Consider the following 23968-nt stretch of genomic DNA (forward strand, 5'->3'; position numbering starts at 1 on the left):
CCAGCTCCCAAACAAACAGTTCCTCTTTGGTATAAAGTCAGGCCCGGCCTCAGGCAGTGGCCGCGCCCTTACCCCAGCCAGGCCACTCGGGCCCTCGCACCTTCCCAGAAGGGCTTAACACAGACACAACAGGACCTTCCAGAACCTAGCCCCTAGGGGACGCTAGCACCTCACACGGGGGGGAACTGAGGCACAGAGACATGGTGAGTCAGTGGCAGAGCTGGGAATAGGCCCCAGGCGTCCTGGCTCCCAGACCCCCCCACGCCCGTTCTACGCACACTGTCCCTTGGTTAAGTGGGTAAAGCACTCCAGTCACCCAGCTGTAACCCGGGGGGAGGGGGAATGGCTGGACTTGTGACTCCCCCAACCTGAACCTGGCCCTGGGTTCCAAGGCCCCTCACATTCAAAGGCAGAATGGGGGGCGGGGGAGTTGAACAATGGCCTCCCCATCTCCTTTGGCACCCTGGACGGACAAGGATCGAGGGGGGGTGGATCAGGAGGCATTATCTGCACAAGGCTGGCCTGTGCCCCCCAGGATTGATCCCACCGACGGGGTGCCCCGGAGCCGTGAGGGGTTTTTGCGCCCCTCTCCCCCCCAGGAGGGAGAGCTGAGGCCCAAGTCGCTGGGGTTGGCACCTGATCTGTGGGCCCTGGGGCCTTCAAATGTGCCCACGGCACAGGGCCTCCGACCTCCTCTCCTGCAGCCTCTGGGTCACAGCAGGGGAGGCCTCGACCACCCCAAGAGTGGGGCCAGCTGGGGCTGCCCCGGGGGAGCCAGAGCCACTCAACATCCCAAGGGGCCCCCCAAGCTCTCCGGCTCCAGAGCAGCTGGGGGCACAGCCAGCAGCGAGCCATGCCCGGCAGCATGCGCCAGGCACGCCAGGGGGTGGTACTGGTGTGCAAGGGCCACGCACAGAACACGAGGAATGCGCCACAAGAAGCGTGCGGAGGTGAGCTACGAACAAGTGTGCAAGAGGAGGGCTGTCATCTGCCAGGGGGACAGGCGCTTCCCCAGGGCAGCCTGGACGGGAAGCATGCTGCAGACGCGGAGCGGCAGGGGAGCCTTCCCGCTGCCCCCCGGAACTGCCCGGCACAGAGGGGAAGGGAAACAGCCCAGAACACCCAGGCCATTGCGAAAGGCGCCCCAAGGCGTGGGAGTGAATCACAATCAGCCCGTCAACACAGCTGAACCCAGGGGCCTGGCCGTTGCCTAAGCCTCCCTCACGCAGCGAAGGAAGGAGTCTGGGGGCTGGTTCCCCTTTCGAATCCGTCCACTGGGCTGCTACCAGGGCCTGGCCAGAGGTCGCTGCCAGGCCATGCATGAGCCTGCGGCTGGGAACCCCAGAGCCAAGCTCCACCAGCTGGGGAGGAGGTGGGGGACAGAACTAGCGGCCCAGCCAAGAGCCCCGTGGCCATGCCCCCGGAGCCTGGCTCAGGTCAGACACTGGGGCTTTCCTCGCCCTTCCCAGCATGGTCCTAGAACGGCTCCTTCTGGCCCCATCTTTTCCCCCTGCGGGACCGCCACAGCCCACGGGCACCGACTGGCCGCAGCACCCGGGGGGGGGGGGGGGGGGGGGGGAGGCAGGCCTCCGCCCAGCCACAGACGGTTTCACCACGTGTGTAAAAATAAACAATTAAGCAGCCGGGGCTGGAGGAAGGCCTGGCCTGGCCGCAGCGCCTGCCCCGCCCCGGAGAGGGACAGGAGCCATAGCCCCTCTGTGCCATGGCATCCTCACCCAGCGCACGCCCGCCTGCCCCAGCCCAGTCCAGGCCTGGATGGCAGCCGCCCTCCTGGGGGGCCCGTGTAGCTGGGGCGAAGCTGCCGGCACGGGGAGCGTTTCCGCGCCCCTCTCCGCCCAGGGCCCAGGCGCGGCCCCGCCAGGTCCAGCTGGTGCCAACAGGGACAGAGAAGAGTCATTGTGTAAATGGGGGGGGGGGGGCGGCTCTTCTCGGTTTTTTCATTTTATGTATATATAAAAAAGACACTGGTGGGGGGCGGGGCGGGGCCGCGCTGCCAGGCCCAGCCCTGCCCGTGTCTCCAGCGTGATACATTCGCGTGTGACTCAGGGCAGCTGCACACGGCGGGCGGGGGGGGGGGGGCGTGCCGATAAAAGACTCCGTAGGAGCCTCTGCGGGCGGGCTCCGGGCAGGGGCGCCAGGGCCGGCGCTACCTGTCCATCCGTCCGTCCATCCGTCCGGGGTTTTTGGTTACATGGGTGGTTGTGGTCCCGACTCCGCCTCCAAAGCTCAGCACCTGGACGGCCCCCCCGGGGGCGCCCCGGCTCCCTGCCCTGGGGGGCTCTGGAGTGTAGCCAGTCACGATCCGCGGGGGCAGGGGAGGGGGCGCCGCCGGGCTGGCCCGTGGGCGATGCCCCCCCCGAGCTGTCCAGCCCCTGGCGGGGGTGAGAGTCGCAGCCCCCCCGCCTCACACCTTGAGCGGCTTGTCGGCCCCCCCGCTGGGGCTGCTGGCGCTGCTGTCGCCTCCTTTCTTCTTGCGCAGGGTCTCCATCCAGCTGGTGCTGGAGCGGGCGGCGAAGCTGGAGAGCGCCAGCGAGCTGAGCCGCATGTTCTTGCCCGACATGATGAGCTCGCCGAAGCCCTCCTGGTGGGAGAAGGCGTAGCCGGAGCGGCGCGAGCCGGAGCGCCCCACTCGCCGCAGGCAGCGGTGCTGCGCCCGCTGCTTCTTCCGCACCAGCTGGGTGTAGCGCACCTGCGGGGACGGCACAGCTAGGAGCCCCGCCAAAGCGGCCGGCGCCACAGCCCCCGGGTGACGGCGGGTCAGGGAGGGGCAAAGGCCCAGCCAGGGCGAAGGGGGGGTGAAGAGAGACTTGGCAGCCTGCCCGGAACCCCCCGTCCAGCCCCCCAGGCTGCTCCAGATGTTCCAGTGCAGGTGCAGTAACCTGGGCGAGGTGGGGCTGGCCCTGCCCCACTGCAAGATCCCTGTGGGCACGGCCAGCTCTCCCCAGGCGGGGCCCATGGCCCCTGGGAAGGGGCAGCACCCGTGAGCGTCAGAGAATCCCTCCCCCGGCCCGGCCGAGTGGACGCTCCCTGGCGCTGCTCAGGGGGGCAGCCGTGGGGCGCGGGGGGCGCGCGCCGTGCGAGGGGAGAGGCGGGGCCCGGCTCGCTGCGTCTGCTCACCGTGTCCGAGAGCTCCGGCTTCAGGTCCAGCTTAAGGAATCGGAAGGCCACGACCGGCATGATGCAGACCACGGTGGTGAGGGTGATGGTGAGCCAGACGGCAGGCTGGGCCAGCGTGTTCTGGGCATTACCTGGCAGGGAGAGGGGGAGAGACCTGAGAGCAAGGCAGGTGGGGGCAGCCCCGACATGGGGGGAGCAAGAACAAGAGCCGAGAAAGGAGGCTGTCACCAGGCTCTGGGACACGATGGCGGTGCTGGGGGAGCAGCAGAGTTCACAGACAGCGCTGATTGGGAAAGGGGGGGCTCCCCATGCCACTGCCCCCCTAGAAACCGGCCCTTGTGGCGTCTCTGCATTTCAGGTGGGGGGTCCTCTGGTATAGGATCCCATCCCCCAGTGGGGTCAGGAGGGAATTTCCCTCCCGGTCAGATTGGGGGGTTTCACCTTCCTCTGCAGTGTGGGGCGCGGGGCGCTGGCTGGCCTCACGGGGCCCGGGGGGCCCGCCGGCTCTCTGCCCGCGGCATCAGCAGCTGGGACTCACCCACGAAGCGGAACTGGTTGGGGAACATCTGGAAGAGGCCATCGCTGTGCATGGCAAACAGGATGGCGAAGTAGACGGCCAGGCTGCCCCAGATGAAGAAGTGGTTGATGGCCGTCCAGAAGCCTGTGTCCAGCCCGATCTGGGGGAAGAGGGGAGAGCTCAGGGGGCAGCACAGAGGCAGGGAGCCACGGACGGGGCTGTGCCCTCAGTCCCCCAGCGCCACAAACCACTTCACACAGGCCCACCGCCCCTCCCAGGGCTGAGCTCCGCGCCCGTTGCTCAGCGCCAAGATGCAGCCACCTCTGGGGTGGGGCACGACGACTGCTCACCAGTTTAGATCCAGGCTTCTTCACTTTCTGGGCTACGTGAGCCCAGACGGGGCACACCAGAAACGTCAGGCTGGACGGGCCCTGACCGGCCATCGAGTCCGGGCCCCTGCGCTGAGACAGGACGCTGGCCCAGCCCGTTGGGTCCCAGAGCCCCACCACCCAGGGACCAGCCCCTACAGCCCGGGCTAGCCAGGGGCCTGGCCCACCTGCACGCTGACGACGATCACCAGGGAGGTTGCCACGGTGACGGCGAAGGACTGGTAGTCGGCCCCGCGGGCGGCGTCGGCGAAGGCGCCGTAGGGGAGGAAGAAGAGGAGCACGGAGGTGTAGATGCCCTGGGCGATGCAGATGAAGAACTCCCGCTTGTTGAAGAGCAGGTTGAGCTGGCCAGGCTCGTAGAGTTTGGGGTGCTCCATGCTGCGCTGCTCCGTCACGTCCTGGGCGGGCACGGCCGGCACTGAGCCGCTGGCTCTCGGGCTGGCCCCAGCCGCGGGAGCAGCCCCCACCCGGCCCGGCCCGAGCCCCCCGAGGGGTCCCAGTGGGGCAGACAAGTCATGGGGGAGGGGGAGACTGGCCCTCAGACCACCTGGCTGGGGAGGGCCCTGTGGTGCCCAGAGACGGGGCAGCCCCATGCCCGGGAGCCAGCGCTCGGGATCTTGCCCTGCAGACGCAGCTGCCCCAGAAACCCTGCGGAGGAGGGGGGGGCTCCCTGCGGCAATCTCAGGCTCCGTGAGCACAGGAGACAGGCTGGGCCCCCCAAGCCACTCCCTCACCCTGCCCCCAGCAGGGGCAGATCTCACGGGAGGGGGGGATCCACCCTGCCCCCGCCCCACCCATCGGGGAGACGTACCTGGTCGAACACTCCCATGGCGAGCACGGGCAGCGAGGTGTAGACGATGTTGTACAGGGTGATGAAGTACTGGTCGTAGACCGTCTGCGAGAGAGGGGGCTCAGGGCGGGCGGGGCAAACACCCTGCCCCCTGCCCGCCGGGGTGGAGCAGCCGCTCGCCACCCCTGCCTTGGAGAGAGACGCACTCCCCCAGCCAGATACGTGCTCCCCCCACGCTCCCCCAGCCAGTCAGGCTCCCCCACTCCAGCCATCCCCAAGTGCGGAAGGACCCAGCCGGGTTCTCTCTGCCCCGATGACGAACCAGCCCCAGACAGGTGGCCAGCAAGGAGCTTCCCTGGGCCTGCCCTGCCCCGTGACCCCAGCTCTGCAGGGCTTCTCACCTGCACCGAGCACTGCCCCGAGAGGTCAGTGCCACGGGCCCCATTCCACAGATGGGGGCACTGAGGCACAGGGAGGGGCAGGGACTGGCCCAAGGTCACCTGGCAGAGCAGTGGCAGAGCTGGGCCAGGATCCCAGACCCCCCCAGCCCCAGTCCTGGCGCCACGCGGAGGCTGGTTCCACAGAAGAGGCTGGGCGCCCGAGGCCCCGGCCCATGCCCCCATGGCCACCCTGCACACCGAGCTCTCCATGGCAGGGGCCATCCCTCCCTGTGCCCACGCGGCACCCGCCACAGCGGAGCCGCCCGCCCCACAGCCGGCCCCAGACCGTACCGGAAGCCCCACGGCCCCGGGTCCCCCTTCTCCCCAGCCAGCGGCAGCACCAGCCTGCCTCCCTAGAGCTATGGGCCCTGGGCCCGCGGCCTGCACTGCACCTGGGCCGAGAAGCCGCAGAAGAAGCCGAACCAGAAGTGGACCATGGTGAAGGCGAAGTTCTTGTAGAAGAAGTAGCAGAGGAACTTGCACATGCGCAGGTAGGACCAGCGGCCGTGCACCAGCAGGAGACGCTGCAGGAACTTGAACTGGGAGAAGGAATAGTCGGAGGCCAGCACGGCCTGGATGCCCTCCTGCCCGCTGATGCCCACCCCGATGTGGGCAGCTGTGGAGGGAAGAGATGTCAGGGTCGGCCGAGCACTCAGGCCACCCCTGGGATGCAGCAGACGCCGCCCAGCCGCCTCAGCGACCGGTCCGGCCCCGCCCCGCCCTGCCCCAGCTGACCCCGAGCTCAGGCGGGGACCCAGCCCCGGCCCGGCGCGCCCTGCGCTCACTCTTGATCATGCTGACGTCGTTGGCCCCGTCCCCGATGGCCAGCGTCACGGCCTTCTTGTACTTCTTCACCAGCTCCACCACCTGCGCCTTCTGCAGCGGCGTCACGCGGCAGCAGATCACGGCTTTGCAGGCGCAGGCCGTCTCCAGGAACTCCAGCTCCATGTCCGCCTCCAGCGCGTGGGCCTGTGGGGAGGGGCACGGACAGGTCAGCGGGGCGCGGGACCCAGCCCTGCTGCACACGCGGGAGGGGGGCTCTGGGGCTCAGCCTGGGCCCCAGCAGAGACACCCAGAGTTTGGGGCAATCGGCCGTCCGGTCAGGGACAGCAGACAGCGCTGAGCGAGGGCAGAGGGTCCAGGCGCTGCGGAGTGGGAGGTGTGATGGAGTCCCACGGGAACGGGGCCTGGGCTGAAACCCGACAAGACTCTCGCCTCCCCCATGGCCCCTCACACCGGTGCAGCCGCTTGCTGAATCTGGCCTTGGAGCTCCCGGCAGCACGTCCCCCCGGATGGGGAGCCCTTACACACCCCCAGTGGGGCCAGGCGCCCCGCCTTGCAGTCAGAAGCGATTCCCAGCAGCGTGGAGCTCTGCAGGGTTAGCAGCTCTCAGGGACACGGCGCAAACCGGAAAGTGACAGCAATGACCGGCCGAGGGAGCTCCCGATCCAGAGCCCCATTCCTGGGCTCTGCTCCCGAGATCACATCACCACCACCACCCCCCCCACCCCCCCCCCGTCGCCTTGCCCAGCACAGTCTTGGTCTGCGACTCCTCGCAGCTGTTTGGCCCGAGGGCAGCGGCTCCCGGCCACCCTCTGTGTACATGCAGCGAGACGGAGAAAGGCCCACCCGCCCTCTAGCGGCCTCTGCAGCGCTCACACCCCCTGGGCCCACCCCCGAACACAGGAGTAACACACAGGGGAAACCGAGGCACGCACAGCACTCCGAGAACACATCAAGAACATCTCCACGTCGTCACAGGGGACGCTGGCAGAACTGGGCGCGCGGTAGGGGGAACCCGGGGCCAGAAGAGCGGGGGGCTGCGGGTGGGGACTGAGGGGAGTCGGTGCGGCGGGGAGGGGAGAGGGGAGTTTGCAAATCCTGCCCCGTCCCCTCAGTGATCCCACCCCCTTCCCCGAGCGGCAGCCCCCGGCCCCTTACCAGGCTGTGCCCGTTGATGACCAGGGCGAACTCGCCCGCGATGGCCTCCAGCACCGAGGAGAGCCGGGAGGACGAGGCCAGTTTCTCTTGGCAGGAGAAGCCGTTGCCCACGGAGCGCGAGGAGTCCATCATCTTCTCCCGGGCTTTCCTGGGGGAGGGGGAGGGATCAGCCGGGCGCCCCCAGGCAGCGCAGGGACCCTGCCCCTCCCCCCCAAGCCCCAGCTCATGGCCCCCCATCTGCCCCCTGGCCAGTCCAGCCCTCACCTGAGCTCCTGGCGCACCTCCAGCACGGTGTGGCCCGTCACGATGAACACCTCCGTCATGTCGTCCGTCAGCATCTTGCAGGAGTAGCCGATGTTCACGGCCGTCTCTGGGGGGGGACGCGGGCTGAGCTGGGGAGCTTGCACCCGAGTGCTGCCGCTCGAGCCCCCGGGGGAGCCCACCCACAGCCAGAGGGGATCAACCCCCCCGACCACGTCCCCTCCATCTCACCCCAGCGGCCCGACACAACCCTGCCTCGATCGCCCCCCCCATGGGGCCCCCAGGGGCACCAGGGCTTTGCTCCCCCAGGGTGCATTGCAGGACTGGCCATCGGATGCCAACGCGGGGTCCTGCCCGCCCAGGCCGGAGCGCTCTGGGTGCTTTGCTTTAGCCCGGTGCCAGCCCAGGGCTCCCGTGTACACAGCCAGCCTCACCCTGCTTGTCCCCCGTCAGCACCCAGATCTTGATGTTGGCCAGCGTGAGGATGGCGATGGTTTCGGGTACCCCCTGCTGCAGCTTGTCCTCAATGGCGGTGGCCCCCAGCAGCTGGGCAGAGAGAGGAGACCCCAGTGACTCTGGGCAGCCCCGCGCCATCGCCCCGGCCCGCCCCGGCCGGCGCCCCCAGCCCGCCTACCATCATGTCACGCTCCACCTCCTCGTACAGGCGGGCCAGCCGGTCCTCGCGGCCCTCCAGGGCCGTGCTGGCTCGCAGCAGCTGCTCGGCCCAGCCCGCGTAGTAGCCGTCCTCCAGGTCCTTGTAGGCCAGCACCAGCGTCCGCAGCCCTTCGCCAGCGTACTCCTGCGGGGCAGCCGGCACGTCAGCTCCCGAGCCGGGCCGTGCCCCACGGCAGCACCCGGGGCCCCTCTCCGAGCCGAGGCTGCCCTGCAGTCCCCCAGCCCCCGACGGAGCAGGGCTCCCCAGCCCCTCCGCGCGCCCCGGGACCCCACTCACATTCAGGTGGTCCGTGGTGACGTTCAGCAGCTCGTGGTGTGCCGGGTGCAGCCGCTCCAGGAGGATGGTGTCGGCCCCTTTGCAGTACAGGCGGATCCGGCCTTCGGGACTCCGCACTGCAGGGGCGGCACCAAGGGGCTGTGACGCCCAGGACGGCCAGAGAACAGCCCAGGGGCTGGAGCTGGGGCCGAGAGGGACCCAGCCCGGGGCCAGGTGCCTCCTTTCTCCGTGGGCAGCCTGGGGAAGCACAGGCCCCCGTAGCTGGGGGAGGGGAGCATCACCGGGGATGCTGCCTTTGGGGGCAGAGGTCGGTGCCCCTGCCCTGCCTCCTCCCTGTGCTCCCCAGAGCCTCTCGGGAAGGGGGCAGAGCCAGGCTCAGCTCGCTGTGCCACGGAGCCGACAGGTCCCCTGCACCGCCACCGCCCCCGTCCCTGCGGCCGACCAGGGCCCCCTGCACCTCCCCGGACACAGACACTGCCCAGCACCTCCACCCGCCTCCCCACTGTTCCCCGCCCCTCCACGCCTGCCCCATTCCCTGCTGCCCTGCAGCCCCCGGCCCCGCGCCGGCCCCGCGCCAGGCTCACCGATGACCGACATGCGTTTGCGGATGTTGTTGAAGTCCAGGATGGCCAGCAGCTGGTAGGTGACGGCCTGGCCCAGCTCCTGCACCGTGATGGTCTTGGGGGTGCGCGAGCGGAAGACGAAACTGAAGTTCCTGGCGGCCGTGACCAGCGCCCCCTCGTCCGGGGACTGCGCCTTGTAGTACAGCTCCCCTGGGGGGCAGGCGGGAGGGGGTCAGAGCTGGGCCTCCTCCGACGCCCCCCCGGGAGAAGGTTCAAGCTGCCCCTGCCCCCACACGGGGAGCTGGCCGAGGCCCCCCCACCCCCCGAGAGCCCACCTTCGCTCTTCTCCTCGGACATGACGGTGTGGCAGAGCGACAGCAGGCGGAAGAACTCGTGCACGTGGGGGTCGCCCAGCTTGACAGCCTCCAGCAGGCTGGCGTCCCAGAACCGGAACCGGGGGTCGGCCAGCGGGTTGAAGGAGAAGTCGATCGGCTCTGTCCTCTGGGGAGGGGGAGAGTTACCCCCGGGCCAGCCTCCGGAAACCCGGACAGCGGGCCCTGTCCACCCCCCGGCACGGACACGGGCAGCCTGGAGCCTGCGCCCGCCCCCAGCGTGCAGGGCAGGGGTTCCCCTTTGCCACATGCCCCCAGCCCCCATGCAGATGGCAGGGGCTTCCCCTTGAAATTCAGACACCCCCAGTGCCCTGCCCCCAGCCGCCCCAAGGAGCCCACCTCGGTCACCTTCCCCCCCACTGGGATGGGGCCAGCGGGGCAGCTCCTACCTCTCCCAGCTCCGCCTTGTGGCCCAGCACGTCCAGGACGTCACCTGCCAATACAGCCGACGAAGGGTTAACGTGGGGCTGGGGGGCGCGCAGGCTGGGAGCAAGGGGCAGGTGCTGCTGGCTCCACCAGGTGCCCAGCGCTCCACCGCCAACCTCTGCCCGGGCCTGCCCAGGACCCCCCAGAGACCCCCCAGGCTTTGCTGGCTGCCCGGCGTCGCCTTGAGCCGCGCTCCCCCCAGGACAGAGCCGCCCAACGTCCAGCTGCCCCCTCCCGCCAGGCCCCGACGCGGGCGCAGAGCGAGGGCACCGGACCCGTGGGGTAGGGCAGGCAGATCAGCTCCTTTCGCAGCAGCTGCGAGCAGGAGCAGCCGGGGGGCAGAGCCGCTCCCCCCCTCCCCATTGGGACCTCCCTGCGCACAGAGCCGGGGTGCAGGCGGCCCGGGCGGGGGCGAGGGCCCGGCTCACCGTAGCTGCGCCCGTTGATGGAGCACTTGCTGAAGACCATGATGTTCTGGGTGAGGGTGCCGGTCTTGTCGGAGAAGAGGTACTCCACCTGGCCCAGCTCCTCGTTCAGCGTGGTGGTGCGGGCCTCGGCCGGCGTCTGCCGCTGCGCGCAGTACATCTTCTTGTCCCAGTTGATGAAGTAGCTGTGGCCGAGGCGGATCACTTCCACGCTGCGCACGGGGACAAGGGGGGGCGTCAGGCTCGGCGCCGCTGGACGGGGAGCCACCCCCGGAGCGACTCGCTGCCGCCTGCTGCCAGGCCGTCACCCGCCGCGCCCCCGGAGCCGGGCAGAGCGCAGATGGAACCCAGGAGTCCTGGCTCCCGGCCCCACACCGGCTCCACCCGTCTCCCCACCCAGGAGGCCTGGCTCCCCACCCAGCACAGGATCTGGACCACGCCACTTCCTCCTGCCTTGGTGTCTGGGCCTCGCCCCCCGTGCCCGGACCCACGCGCTGTGGTCGACCCGCGGAGGCGGGATCTGGGGGGGGGGCGGGGAAGCGCTGCGAGCGGAGGGGCTAAGAGGAAGGGGGAACCACCGACCATGGGGGGGCGGCACCAACAGCCCCCCCGGGAATCCTGTGCCCCCACCTCCTCACCGGGCCAGTCCCCCAGCCCCCCAGCAGGACACGGGGGAGGGGGAAGGAAGAGCGGCTCGGCTCGGGGGCGGGCGGGCGGGTGGGGGGGCCGTTCTTACCTCGGGGCTAAGGGGACAGAACCATGCTGGGGAACGAAAAGAGAGAGACATTAAAAGAGAGAGAGAAGGGCAGAGTGGGGGCGGCTGGGAGGGGGCGGGGGGCGAGATGGGCACAGCTGAGTCAGACAGAGCCGCGGGAAGCCGGGCCCCGCGGGGACCAGCAGGGAGGCAACGCACGGCACGGGGAGCCTCTGGGCCTAGGAGATCCCGGCTCCTTCCTCCACCAGAGAACAACAGTGCCCTCCTCCTCGTCCCCCCCCACAGCCACGCGCCCCCTCCTTCTCCGCCCCACACACAGCCACACGCCTTCCCCAACCCCCCCCACAGCCACACGCCCCGCCCGACTCCCCCACAGCCAGGCATCCCCTCCTGAGTCCCCCCGCACACACAGAGAGGCGCCCCCTCCTCCTCACCCCCGCAAGACACCCCTCCCCACGGTGTCCCTCCCCCCACACACAGCCAGCCATCTCCTTTTCTCCTCCCCTCATCCACCAGGCACGCTCTCCCCTGGGTGCCCCTCCCCACAGCCTGACACCCTCTTCCCCGGTGCCCCCCACCCATCTTCAGCCCTAGGCACCCCTCTCCCCATCTCCACCACCCCACATTCCCTGGATTCCCCCCATGCACCCCCTTTCCCTGAGCCCCCCAATCACATATCCCTTTCCTTGGGCTCCCCCCCGGAGTCCCCAGGTGCACCCCTCCCCCGCTTTCCAGGCTGCCCCACCCTATCTGGGCTTCTGCCCCACGAGTGACCCCGTCCCCTGCCCCCGAGAAGTGTCCCTGGAGGAGCAGCTGCAGCCCCCGGGCCAGGCTCTCCCCTACCTGACGTAGAGCGAGATGGGCACCACGGTGTTGAGGATGATGATGTAGGACCAGAAGGAGAGGAAGCCGGAGAAGAAGGCACTGTCCACCGCCGCGTCCCAGGGCAGGTAGATCTGGAAGCAGGCGCCCACCTCGTACTCCCAGACGCCATTGCCGATGGCCAGGATCACCCCCATGCACACCAGGAACCCGAAGATCTGCCGGAGGGAGGGCAGGGGTCAGAGCACCGAACGCCCCCCCAGCCAGGATCGGGGCCGGCCGCACACGCAGGATTGGGACCATGCCCGCCCCCCTTCCCCCCAGCCAGGATCGGGGCTGGTCGCACACACAGGATTGGGACCATGCCCGCCCCCCTTCCCCCCAGCCAGGATCGGGGCTGGTCGCACACACAGGATTGGGACCACGCCCCCGTCCCTCAGCATCGGGACCAGCCGCAAACACAGGATTGGGACCATGCCCACCCCCTCCCCCCCAGCCCAGGATCGGGGTGCGCCGTTCACGTTTAAAGGCGCCAGGGAATGCCACGTGCTGGTGGTGCGGCAGTGCCGAGGGGGCGCGGTGGGATGGGGGCGCTGCTCCTCCGCCGGGGAACGGAGCCAGCGCAACAGGCTCCCTGCAGATCTTCCCCCCATCCACCAGCCGGGGGCATCTGCTGCCCGTGGGGTACGAGCCCGCAGCCCCGGCCCGTCTGACACACGCACCCAGAGCACCAGCGTGTTCATCAGCCGGTCGATGCTGGTCCTCTTGAACTTGGTCCGCCCGCTGTTCTGCATCAGCTTGGTGTCGGGACCTAGGGGGGTTGGGAACACGTCACCGGGAGCTCCCCGGGACCTCGCTGGCCCCGTCCCGGCCCACGCAGAGGGACCCTGCAGGAGGGGACAGAATCTGCCCGGTGCAGCAGCCCCGGGAGGGTGGGGAGGAGGCGAAGGGCCCCGCTAAGGGGAGGGGCCCGACGCTAGCACAAGCCCCCCGCGGGCCCCGCGCCCCCACCTGCGAAGATGACGAGGCCGAAGCAGTACTCGGTGTTGCGCAGCATGCAGCCCCGCAGCAGCATGTTCGGGTTGCTCAGCGGGTATTTGTTCTCCTTCCAGTACAGGGTCCCGCTGAACTTGTCCAGCTTGTTATTGGGGGGCTCGCAGATCACCTCGCCTGGGGAGAGAGCACAGCCGCCATGGGCCGGCGCTGACACCACAGACCGGGCCATGAAGGGCAGGAGCCGGGCTGGATCCCGGGGGAAGGGGGCAGGGCAGGGCTGGGGCATGGCCCCCAGGGACACAGATCTGCCCAGGCCGGTCTGTCCCCCCAGATCCCCCCATCTCCTCAGCACTGGGCCTCGGGGCCGGGCGGGGTCCCTGCCGAAAGCCAGGAACGAGCTGATTGTCCAGGGCCTGCGAGACCAGACGTGACCAGGAAACGACGGCGGAGCTGGGCTGCGGGGCAGCTGGGAGCGAGAACAAGGGACACCCCCGCAGCCTGCGTCCACTGCCCGGAGCCGAGTCAGGCTGGAGCCCGATGGAGACAGACGAACCCCAGGGGAGCTCTCGGCACAGGCTGCGTCAGGGCAGAACCGGGCACAGGACGACCTGCGACAGAGGGACTGCGCCAGCGGGGCCGGCGCTGCAGGGAGCCGCCCGGGGGTGAGAAACGCCGAGGGGGGCCGGACAGTCACTTGTCACCGCGCCGGCTCCAGACGGCCAGCGCTGGGAGATCAGTGTCACTTCGGTTTGACGACACGCCCCGTGCTGAGGGGCGCCGGACTGCGGCGAATGGCGGGGGAGTGTTTCCCCGGGGGGCACAGGTGGGGGGGGGGCAGTAATTCACCCCGGTCACCCCCACAAAGCATGTCCTGAAAACGCAGAGAACTAAAGGCTGCGAGCGCAGGGCTGCCGAGCCCCCATCCCGCCCCCTCACTCACCATCGAACTGGGCCAGCCGGCTGACGTCCCCCAGCGCCGAGGTCACGGGAATGGCCTGGCGCACTTTCATGTTGGTCTCTCTGGAAGGAGGAGAGGCGGCGTGGGCCGGGGCGAGGGCACCGAACGGGAGCTGGGACGGCCCTTCCTCCGCTGGCCCCATTCCCTGCCCAGCCGGGGTCTGGGAGCGCTGTGGGGCAGGGGCTGTCTCCCGCTGGGGCTGCTCTGTGCCCAGCACGGTGCCCCTGTCCCGGCCTGCGGCTGTGCCGTGGGAACGGCCTGTAACCTCGCTGTGACTGAGGCGCAGGGCAGCCACTCGCTCGACTTGGCACGGCTGCCCCCAGGGGCCAATGCTCCAGGGGGGTGTCGTGTACCTGGCCGGGGCGGCCTGCCCGGGTCACTCCTGCCCTGCTCAGCCCCACCCCTGGGGCTGGAGGGCGTCCCGAGGGCCGACCCGGGAACCAGCCGAGTTCAGCCAGGGGCCTGCAGGAACGACAGGCTGGCTTTGGGGACAGCCAGGCCAGGAACGGAGCCGGGGGTGGGACGTGAGCCGGGCCAGCCCTGAGAGCGCGACTCCTGGCGACTCCCAGCCCTGACCCAGCAGCGCCGCGCACGAGGCCCCCAGCTCAGCGGGGCCCCTCGGATTATACAAGGGATGGAAAATCCAGGCCCCTCCCCCCCTCCCACACCTCAGGGCTGCGCTTAGCCCAGATGGTCGAACTGGGCAACTGCCCCACCAGCCCCCCAGTCCCCGCCTGCCCCTGGACTGGAGCCTGCCAGTTCGGCCCTGCCGACAGACGCAGCATCGGTGCTGGGACGCCCCCACCTACCACCCTGCCCCAGGTCCTGCCCCCCACGCCCCTGCTGGCACAGGGCCCCACACCCTTAACCCCATCAGCACATCCCCTGGGCGCTGGGGGGCCAGAGCCCGCGTGGCGGGGCAGAGCCGAACCACTTACCCATCCAGCTCGGCCGTCTCTATGTAGCACAAGCCGTGGGGTTCGCTGCTGGAGAGGAGCAGCAGGTCAGCCTGTCGGGGGACAGGAACGGCCGGGGCTGAGCATGGAGGGGTCCCTGCTGCCCCGAGCCTTCCACTGCCCTCGCCCCACCTGCGTTCCCCATCCCGGATGTCCCGCATCACTGCCCCGGCCAGAGGGACGGGCCACGGGGGAGACCAGACAGGCCAAGTGCCCAGCTGCCAGCGGCTCCCCAGAGCCTTTGCCAAGCCAGCAGGAGCCAGCATGTCCCCAGGGCTCCGGGTGGCAATGGGGGGGCCAGGACCCCCCAAACCCCAGACGAGGGGAGAGATGCCTGCCCCGCACCTGCTTCCAGGGGGGCAGCTCTGGGTCCCGGGCTCCCCCAGACAGTCCGGACGTTCCCCGGCCACGGGGCCAAACTCACCGCCACAAACTGGTTGTTCTCCAGCTTGATGATGTCTCCGACGCGCACGTTCATCCACTGCTCCCGCTGGAGGCTGTGGGGGGGCGCCAGGAGCAGAGTCAGGGGGGAGGGGGAGCAGGAGCCCCCAGCCCAGCGACAGGAGCCCCCCACAGCTCCCCCATTACCTGAGCCGTGCCCCTGCTCCAAGGCCTTCCCCTTCCCCTTCTCCCCAGGAGGCTTCCTCCCAGCCAGCCCCTCCCGCAAGGGACTCCTGGGCCGGATGGTGGGGGGCAGGGCCGTGGAGCTGGGGTACTACCCCACTCTGCTCCCGACACCCCCAGGGCCCCCAGGGCCGGTCCCCGGCACTCACCTTCCGTTGATCAGCACCTGAGATTGGCGGTTGTTCACCTGGTTGTCGCTCTTATGGCGGAACTGGAGGGAGGCAGAGACCAGTGTCAAGCGAGCCAGGGAGGGGCCCCTTCCCCCCCCCCCCGACACGGGCTGTGGCGCCCACCCAGCCTGGGCCTCACCCCCCAGCCCTGAGAGCCCGGCGCCCTGCCCCTGCCAGAAGGGTGGGGAGGGGGCTGCCGGGGGTAGGGCAGGGCACCAGGGAGGGGCAGCTGCTTGGCTTGGCAGGGCCGGCCCCCCCCCCCCCATCCTGACCACGCACTGGCCAGCAGGCTCCATTCCCAGCAGCGCTATTCCCCCCCCCCGTGTCCCGCCCCCCGCCTGGAGGGAATGCTGCGCCCGCCCCCCGCATGGAGGGGACGGAGCCGGCCCCGTGCGCGGCGGGACACTCACGTAGTCGTCAGTGGCGTCTTTGACGGCTGTGATGGTTAAGACGAGAACCAAAGGCACGATGGTGGTGAACCAGGACAGCGAGGAGATCTGGGGGATCAGCTGGAGGGAGGAGGGGGGGTTACAGGGAGGGCACCCCGCATCGCCGCCCCAGGGACCCCGCAGCCGGGGGCACCCCTGGAGGGGGACGGTGCATGCAGAAGGCACTAGCCTCGGCGGGGAGCCCCAGGGTGCCCATTTCCTCCCGATGGGACCCCCAGGCCAGCCCCCCATGGTGCCCCGGGCTGTCACCCACCTGCAGGATGAGGAGAAAGAGGAAATAGGTGTTGGCCACCTCCTGGAACTGCTCGAAGAGGTTGACGGGCAGGAAGGTGATGATATTGTACTTGGAGGTCTTGATACAGTTACTCTGGAGAGAGATGGGGTGGGATTAGGGGAGACCCGGGCCCGGTACCCCACCAACACCAACCATGGGGTCCCCCTAAAAATCGGCCCCCCACAGCTCCCCTAAATTCCACTCGCCCCCAGGCTCAGAGGGGAAACCCACTGTCTGAGCTGGCAGCCCGGACTCCTGGGTTCTGGCCCCAGCTCCAATTCGCTTGGGTACGTCCCTGCCCTCTCTTGGCCCCGGTTTACCCCTCTGTCCAGGATGGGGGTGGGGGAGTCAAGAGCCCCGGGGTGGGGAACGGGGCAAACAAGTAGAACCAGCATCTGTGGAAGTGACTCTGGCCCTGCACTCGGCCGCCCTGGCCCGGACAGCTCACCCGGCAGGGCATCCCCCAAACCAGACACCCCCGGCCCAGGCCCCCAAGCAGCAGCCCAGCCCCCATGTCCCATTGTCCTGAAATAGCCCAGAGACTCGCAAGAGGCTGGGCCTGGGGAGCAGCTAAAAATAACCTTTCCCTGCCCCCTCCCACAGCGAAAAAAGGTGGGGGGAGGCCAAGGCGAGCCGCTGCCACCCCCCACCCCGGGGCTGGCGGAAGAAGCTGGTCCATTAATGCAGCAGGAGTTTGCAGAGCAGGACCAGGGCACCCACGGGAGAGGAAGGAAAGAGCCTGACCCCTCCAGCCCCCCGGCTGGGACGTCCCAGCGCCCGCGGCTCCGCGCTATTAATAGAGACTCAGCAGAACTTTCTCATGGACAAAAAACACTATTTTTAGCTGCCTCCCCCTGCCCGGAGGAGACGGACAAGCAGGGCGACCTGCAGCCCACAGCCACCGTCCCCCCAGCCCGGCATTTCACAGGCTGGCCTGCACCGCCCCCGCCACGGGGGGACCCCCCTCTGCAGTGACCCTGCTCAGGAGAGGAGAGCAGAATTAGGGGTCTGGGGAAAGCTTTGGACAGGCCCCTCTGCCTGGCACCGGAGACCGTCCGTGGGTCACTAACCCCGTCCCAGGGCTCCCCAGGGACCCATCTCCATGCGTCGTGCCCAGACGCTCTGCCCCGCAGCCCCCTGCCCCTGCTAGCCGGGCTCTGCCACACAGGGGGGCACTCACCGCACCCCCCCGTGGGCAGCAGGCACTCACCGCGTACTGGAACTTCTCGTTGTACTCCCGGGCGTTGGCCCTCACCCGCCTTTCTTCCTCTGCAATAGAGCACGGAGCCTGGCACCAGAGCCGTCCCTCGGGTAGGGCGAAGTGGGGCGACCGCCCCAGCCCCGCGCTGGCCCCCAGCCCCGCAAGCCCACGCGTTCTGGGAGGCAGCTGCCCGTGTCCCGCCCGCTCCCAGCTTGGAGACAGGTGCCCCCAAGTCCCCCACAACCCCTAGGGACAGCCCTGCCTGGCCCCGTGTCCGGCCCCAGGGCCACTATGCCAGCCCAGGGCAGACATGGGCCCATGCCCCCCCCAGTTCTGCCGGTGCCCCTCACTCCCGCCCCACGGCCCCCTGCCATCCCAGCCCGGCCCCCCCCACTCTTCCGGTGCCCCTCACTCCCGCCCCACGGCCCCCTGCCATCCCAGCCCTGCCCCCCCCACTCTGCCGGTGCCCCTCACTCCCGCCCCACGGCCCCCTGCCATCCCAGCCCTGCCCCCCACATTCTGCCGGTGCCCCTCACTCCCGCCCCTGGTGCCATCCCAGCCCTGCCCCCCACACTCTGCTGGTGCCCCTCACTCCCGCCCCCTGCTAGCCCAGCCGGGGGGGGTCTGGCCTCCCTAACTTGGAGCGCGGTGGTTGCAGCCCCCGTGCCAAGAGGCAGGACCCGTAGCCGAGCTCTCTCCGCAGCGCTGCCCCCCGTCCCCGGGGCTGACGCTTGAAGGCTGCCCCATTAACCCCCCCCCATCCCACTAGGTCCCACAGGGACCCGCCCCGAGGAGGCCCTGCCCCCCATGCAGTGGGACCTGCAGCCCCTGCCCGGGGCCCCGCTGTGGGCACCTGCCCCCCAAGGGGCCGGTCATGGCTCCGGGGACCCCTGCGTACAGTGCCCCCCAACTGCCCCATCGGGAGGGGCTTGGCCAGACCCACCCATCACCAGCCAATGGGGCCGGGATGGTGTTGCCAGAGCAACCGCTGCAGCAAATCCTTCCCGCCACCCCTTGCCCAAACAGACACGTGTCCAGGGGGGGGGGGGGGCCCTTGGGAGCGAGATGGAAGCTTCACTGATGCTCCCATCCTAACCGTGGCTCTGCCGCCCCCCATCCCGACCCACTGCCCCCCTACTATCAGAGCCCTGGGCCCCACACAGCTCTGCGGAAGTCTCAGTCCCGATCTGGTTTCCAGTCCCAGCTCTGAGTCCAGGAGCTCCGTGGCCCCCAGAGATTAGGGGGGTTGGACTCTGCACCCCAAGGGATGTACAAGAGCCCCCCCAGGCATGCAGGGCCCCCAGCCCGAAGTGCAGGCACAGGGCAAGGGGGGAGAAGGGAGGCAGTTTCTGCAGCGTAGGCCTGAGCCCAGGAAACCACATTGGCACCAGAAACCTTGGCTCCCCCAACTACAGCCGTCCCCCCCACGTCCCCGTCCCCCACCCCCACCCCAGGAGTCCCTTTAGCCTCGTTGGAATAGTGAAAGCAGCTCAGAGCCCGGGCTGGGGGGACGCGCAGAGGGAAAGCAGGGCCAGAGCGGAGGACCCCTTACCTGGGGGGTGTTTCTTTGCACACAGCTCCATGACACCCACGTGCGGCTAGTCGGGCCCATGGGAGACGCTGCACAGGGGAAGGGGGAGAGAAACACGTCAGGAGAGCCAGAGACCCCCTCCCGCCCCACGGCTCCAGGACCCGCAGGCTGCCCTCGTGGCTCCCTGCCACGCACAGACCTCGCTCCATGCCTTGGTCCCTGTCCGCAGCCCCTGCTACCCCAGCCCTGCCCCCACAGCTCAGCTGTGCTTCTAGAAAGTCCCTAGATGCACCCCAGTTTCTGTGCACCCCCTTCCCACGGGCAGCCCCCTCAGCCTCTCCCCCTGCGGGATAACCCGCTCCCAGCGTGGCCTCAGCTGCAGACACACGATGGAGCCCCTGGTGCGTGGAGGTGGCCCAGGCTGGGGGAGCTGCTCCCTGGGACCGCAGCAGGCTGGGCAGCTCGGACCCCTCTGGCCCAGCGAGGCCACAGTCCAGCCACTGGGCTCGCTGGGCCACCTCCCACGCCAGCAGGAGGGTGCCAGGGACGGGAGACACGGCCCCTGCCATAGGGAGCTCGGCCCTGGCACGGCAGCCCCAGGGCGTGGGAGCGGACACCAGGGAGCACCGAGCCATGGGGAGCCCAGGCCAGGCCAGGCCAGGGGGCGGCGGATGCACAGCCCCATTCACTCCTTGCCGACAGAGGCTTCCCGATGGCACGTGCAACGCCTGGAACCCTCGACCCTTGTGCCCAGGCCTGGCCCTCCCTGCCTGCCCCAGAGACCCGGGAGCCGGGTAACGGGGCCAGGCGGGCTCGGCCCACGGCCCCAATGGAGACGGGGTGCTTGGGGCCCAGACGTGGCAGAGCCTCCCGGCAATGGCGATAGAGCAGCTGGGGCGACGGGGAACGACGCTGCCCCACACAGGGCACTGCCCAGGCCAGTGTGTGTGGGCGGCAGGGCCAGCGGTGCCCGTAGCTCCCGCCGGGGGAGGTGGCCGGCCCACTCTGCAAGGAGGAGTCTCCATGCCCACACAGGAACCTTGGCATGCAGCTCTCACACAGAGCACCCGTCCAGGGAAGGGGGCCCACTGGAGGCTGCTCCTGGAGACCCTGGACTCAGCCCAGGGAACCGGTGCGGAGATCTCGCCCGGGACACGCTGCAGGCAGAGCCCCACGTGGGTGTGTCAGACCCAGGGCCCGTGGGGCAGGGACTGGGGCTGATGCAGCACAGCACAGGCCTGCGCTACCATCGCCCCAACGTGTCCCCAGCTGTGCTCGGACCCCCCGCCACGGGCAGCCGAGCCAAGACTCCAGGCTGCGGAGAGTCGCCCGCTACAGCCATGTTCGACCGGCTCCTGGAGCATCCCCAGGGCTCCCTCTCCCCTGATGGCCTCTTCCCGGCCTCCATCAGTGCCAGCTCCCCCCGCCCCCCGCCCGGGCCCCAGGGGTGTCACCTGAGGTGGCTGCACAGGCAGTGGCAAGGCTGGGAGGAGAACCCAGCCTCTGCGCACGGCCACGAGGTGCAGGCCAGCGCGCCAGGCCCTGCACGCCAGCTCCCACGCCACAACCTGAGAGCAGCAGAGACAGGAAGCGGAGGGGGGATGGGCCGCAGGCTGTCGGTGCAGAGACCACAATGAACTGGAGGGGAGCAGGGAGCTGGCCCCACGTGGAACCCAGCCCCCATCTCCACCCCCCATGCCCACACCCAGGTGGGGGGGAGGGGTGTTGACAGAACCTTCCGGGTCCGCTCCAGGCCCCCAGGCACTGCAGGACTCTGATTCCCAGGGGCGGTGAGCAGGGCAGGCAGGAGCCCCCCCCCTCACCTTTTACGGGGGGTCAGAGCCTGGGGAGATTTCCCACCGCCGCCGTTCCTTGGGGTTCTGCCTAGGCCTCCTGCCACGCGACAGAGCAGGCACCCCTCCCCCCACTCACTGGGGAGAGGTGGGTGGCTGTGGGGCTGGCCCCCTAGCAGAAAGGCAGCACCCCCAGGGAGCACAGGAGCTGGGGCAGCAGCTGGCAAGAGCAGCTGGGCCGGGCTCTTCAGGGCAGGGAATGCCCCCCCAGGAGGGGCTACCCGCAGCAGAGAACCCTAGTCACTGGGTGGCTTGCAAGGGCAGCACGGCCTAGTGGTCCAAGCACAGGCAGGCCTGGACGGGAGCTAGGGCTCCGGGGTCTATTCCCGGCTCTGGGCGGGGAGTGCGGGGTAGTCGGGGAGTGAACGGGGCTAGGGGCTGTAAGCCCCGAGGGTTATTAACCGGGCTGGCGTCGTGCTATTCGGCCTGCAAGCGGGGCCTGCGTCTCGCTCTGCCTGTGCAGCTCCCAGCACCCCGGCCAAGGCCCCAGACGCCTCCTGCCCGGCTGCAGCTGCTCAGAGGAGGCTGATGTAGGACAGGGCACCCGGCTGGGACTCCAGAGAGCTGGGTTAGACTCCTGGCTTTGCCACCGACTCCCTGAGGGCCCTTGGACTCGTCGCTGACGCCCTCTGGGCCCGGGAACCCGACTGTGAAATACTCCTGCTCGGGCCATTCGGATGGGGAGAACTCGGGGCAGGGAACGCGCCGCCCTGGGTCTGCATGGCCCTGGCACAACGTGGCGGCCCCAGAGCTCGGCCGGGCCCCGGGCAGCGCCTGGTGCAATCAGGACCCCCCCAGTGCTACTGTGACACACAACAGACACTGAACGAAACCGCCCCGAGCGGCAGGGAGGGAGCTGGCTGATCTGGGGGCCCAGGACTCAGCTGGGCCCCAGCCCTTTCCCGGGGGGGGGGAAGTACCCCCCAAAGCCTCCCCGTTTCCCCAGCGCATTTGGAGCCAAACCCAACCCGGCTGGGCCACGAGGTGCATTCAGACCCAGGGTGCGACCCCCCAGCACACGCTCGGACCCCGGCTGCTGGCCCTGGGGGCACAATCTCCTCGGCGGTGGGGGGGGGGGTCTGGACTCGAGCTGGGTCTGTGTGGCCTGTGGGGAGATGGGCCCGGCCAGTGCCTTTTCCAGGGTGGGGGGGGCTGGGTCCCTAGAGCCCCCCAGTCTCTGCCTCCTTCCCGGGCGGGGGGGCGGCCGGACCCTGCAGCGCGGGGGGGGCGGGGGGAGCCTGTCCCAGGCCAGATGTGACACGAAAGCAGATTCCGCTGCGGCCGCAGCGAGAGCCAGAGCCAGAGCCGGGCCGCGCCGGGCCCCCCGCCCGCACCGGGCCCCCCCCGCCCGCATCGCGCCCCCCAAACACCCGGCGCGGGGCTGGGGAAACCCGACATCGGCGCCGCCCGCCGCAGCAATGGGGGCAAGGAGCCGATCCCTGCATCATCTTCCTGCCCCCCCCGGGGACCCCCGCAGCGCCCCCCCCTTCTCCATCCCCTCCCCGGCCCGCGGCTGCCCCCCCCGGGGCCGGGACCCGCCGGCCCCGCTCCCCGCCCCCTACCTCGCTGCGCGGCCCCCAGCGCTCCGTGCTGCAGCCCGGGGGGGCGGACGGGGCTCGCTGAGCGCGGCCCCCCTCGGCCGGGCCCCGCCGCTGTCACGGCCCCATCGCGGCCCCGCTCCCGCTGCCCCGGTGCAGCTGCCTCCCGTGGCCGGCCCGGCGGAGGGGCGGAAGTGATGAAAGGGGGCCGAGCCCGGCGGGCTGGGGGGGGGCCCTGCTCGGTCCCCTCCCCTCCCCGCCGTGCCCCTCCCCGGCCCGCCCGGACCGTCTCCGGCCGCCGCGCCGCGCCGAGCCGAGCCGAGCCGAGCCGCGCCGCGCCAGCCGCCGGGCCCCGGCCCTGGGGGAGAGACACGGGGCGAGGTGGGTCTTTGATTGGGGGGGGTCCGAGCTTCCTCCGGCTCCGGGGAGGGGACCTGGCCCCAGCAGCCGGTGCAAGCTCGGAGCTCGTCCCTTGCACCCCCGGGGACATCGCCACCCCGCCCTGCCTCGCTGGCATCTCTCTGTCTGTCTGTCCGCCTGGACACTCCGCCAGGAGTTGACAAGCCCGCGGGCAGGTCTCTGGCACTGCCCGAGCCTTCCCCCAGGGCCCAGTTCTGCAGCCTGGCGCTCAGCTGCTGGCAGGATCGGGCCCTGGGATCCCAGGGCAGGGCCCTCCCTGCCAGCCCCCCGGGCGTGCAGCGGGCACGAAAGTGAGCCTGAGCAGGGTCCCGCTAGCCCCTGGCAGCGAACCCCTCGCCGGGCTGATGCTCAGCGGGGCACACGTTCAGTCCACGCCAAGCAAGGTCGGAGGAGGGGCTGAGGCTGGCGGCCCTGGGGGCAGAGTTAAGGTGACTCGGGCGCCTCGCTGGAGACCAGAGACCTTGGCGCTGCGTTGCCTGGCTTCTATTTGAGCGATATTTTGCGTTTACCTTCAATGGCCCCCCCAGTATCACACGCTTCCCCCAGGCCTGGACCCGCGAAGCCGGGCATTGTGTGGGGACGCTGGTGACATTTTACATCCCGTACGGGCGGTAGGGACGGGTAGAGACAGCGGGGCACAGTGCCCGCGACACAAGGGGTGCAACCTTCCGCAGATTGCAGCCGCTCTGGGGCGTAACACAGACACGGCAGGGCTGCCCCGCAGACCTCCACCAGCCGCGCCCCCTCATGGGCCAGTCCTGGCTCCATCCCTGCAGCCACATCGTCCCTAACTGCAGGGCAGCCGCCTCGGCCAAGGGGTGGCAGCTGTTTATCCTCCCTGCGTGAGGCTGCCTTTAGCCCGTAGGAGGATGGGCAGAGGGCTGGAATTCACCACGGTTTATAATGGGCGGTGCGCTGAGATGCCCCCGTGCTCGGGGCTGCGTAAGCACGGACAGAGCAGCGCAACGGACGCCATGGGAGCCCTACCGCGTGGGACGGCCCTGGGGAACAGAGAGTCGGGCGCAGGCCCAGCCTGGCCCCTAGACCTACCCCAGCTCAGAGCCTGGCCCAGGCTAAGCAGGCAAGACTACTCCAGCGCCTGAGGTGCCAGTGCCTCTCCTCGCTGATTCCCTGCCCAGACTGTGGGCGCTGGCTCCCTGGCGGGTCGCCCAGGGGAATTCCGCTCCCCACGCTCCCTCGAGGCCCTTTCCAGCCGGGGACAGGGAC

At 69.8% G+C, this 23968-nt stretch overlaps 1 protein-coding gene across 1 annotated transcript; it reads right to left on the reverse strand.

Annotated features, from left to right (window-relative positions):
- Window positions 1-1568: 1568 nt before the first annotated feature.
- On the reverse strand, window positions 1569-22472 carry ATP8B2 (ATPase phospholipid transporting 8B2). Its single transcript, XM_067539233.1, has 28 exons — window positions 22346-22472; window positions 18952-19019; window positions 17409-17467; window positions 16178-16291; window positions 15886-15984; window positions 15455-15516; window positions 15106-15178; window positions 14664-14734; window positions 13708-13787; window positions 12783-12941; window positions 12494-12582; window positions 11793-11989; window positions 10238-10446; window positions 9773-9816; window positions 9327-9492; window positions 9013-9201; window positions 8429-8544; window positions 8111-8275; window positions 7911-8022; window positions 7480-7585; window positions 7216-7363; window positions 6060-6243; window positions 5667-5890; window positions 4856-4939; window positions 4212-4442; window positions 3677-3815; window positions 3139-3269; window positions 1569-2710 (listed from the first exon to the last, which is right to left on the reverse strand). Exons 2-28 carry the CDS (start codon window positions 18980-18982, stop codon window positions 2426-2428), a joined length of 3567 nt encoding a protein of 1188 aa, XP_067395334.1. The 5' UTR covers window positions 18983-19019; window positions 22346-22472; the 3' UTR covers window positions 1569-2425.
- Between the last annotated feature and the right edge of the window lie 1496 nt (window positions 22473-23968).

This window comes from Emydura macquarii, unplaced genomic scaffold (assembly GCF_026122565.2).
Source record: "Emydura macquarii macquarii isolate MOO-44397 ecotype Brisbane River unplaced genomic scaffold, CSIRO-AGI_Emac_v2 contig_527, whole genome shotgun sequence".
In the NCBI taxonomy this organism is placed as follows: Eukaryota; Metazoa; Chordata; order Testudines; family Chelidae; genus Emydura; species Emydura macquarii.

Bases quoted from the DNA above. Each gene is read 5' to 3' on its own strand.
- ATP8B2 (XM_067539233.1), bottom strand. From the start codon at position 18,982: ATGGAGCTGTGTGCAAAGAAACACCCCCCAG. The intron at 10,447-11,792 runs GTAGGGGAGAGC...CCCCGTGCGCAG, and splicing joins CCCATCTCGCTCTACGTCAG to CGTGGAAGTGATCCGCCTCG. The intron at 5,891-6,059 runs GTGAGCGCAGGG...TTCCCTCCACAG, and splicing joins CGACGTCAGCATGATCAAGA to CTGCCCACATCGGGGTGGGC.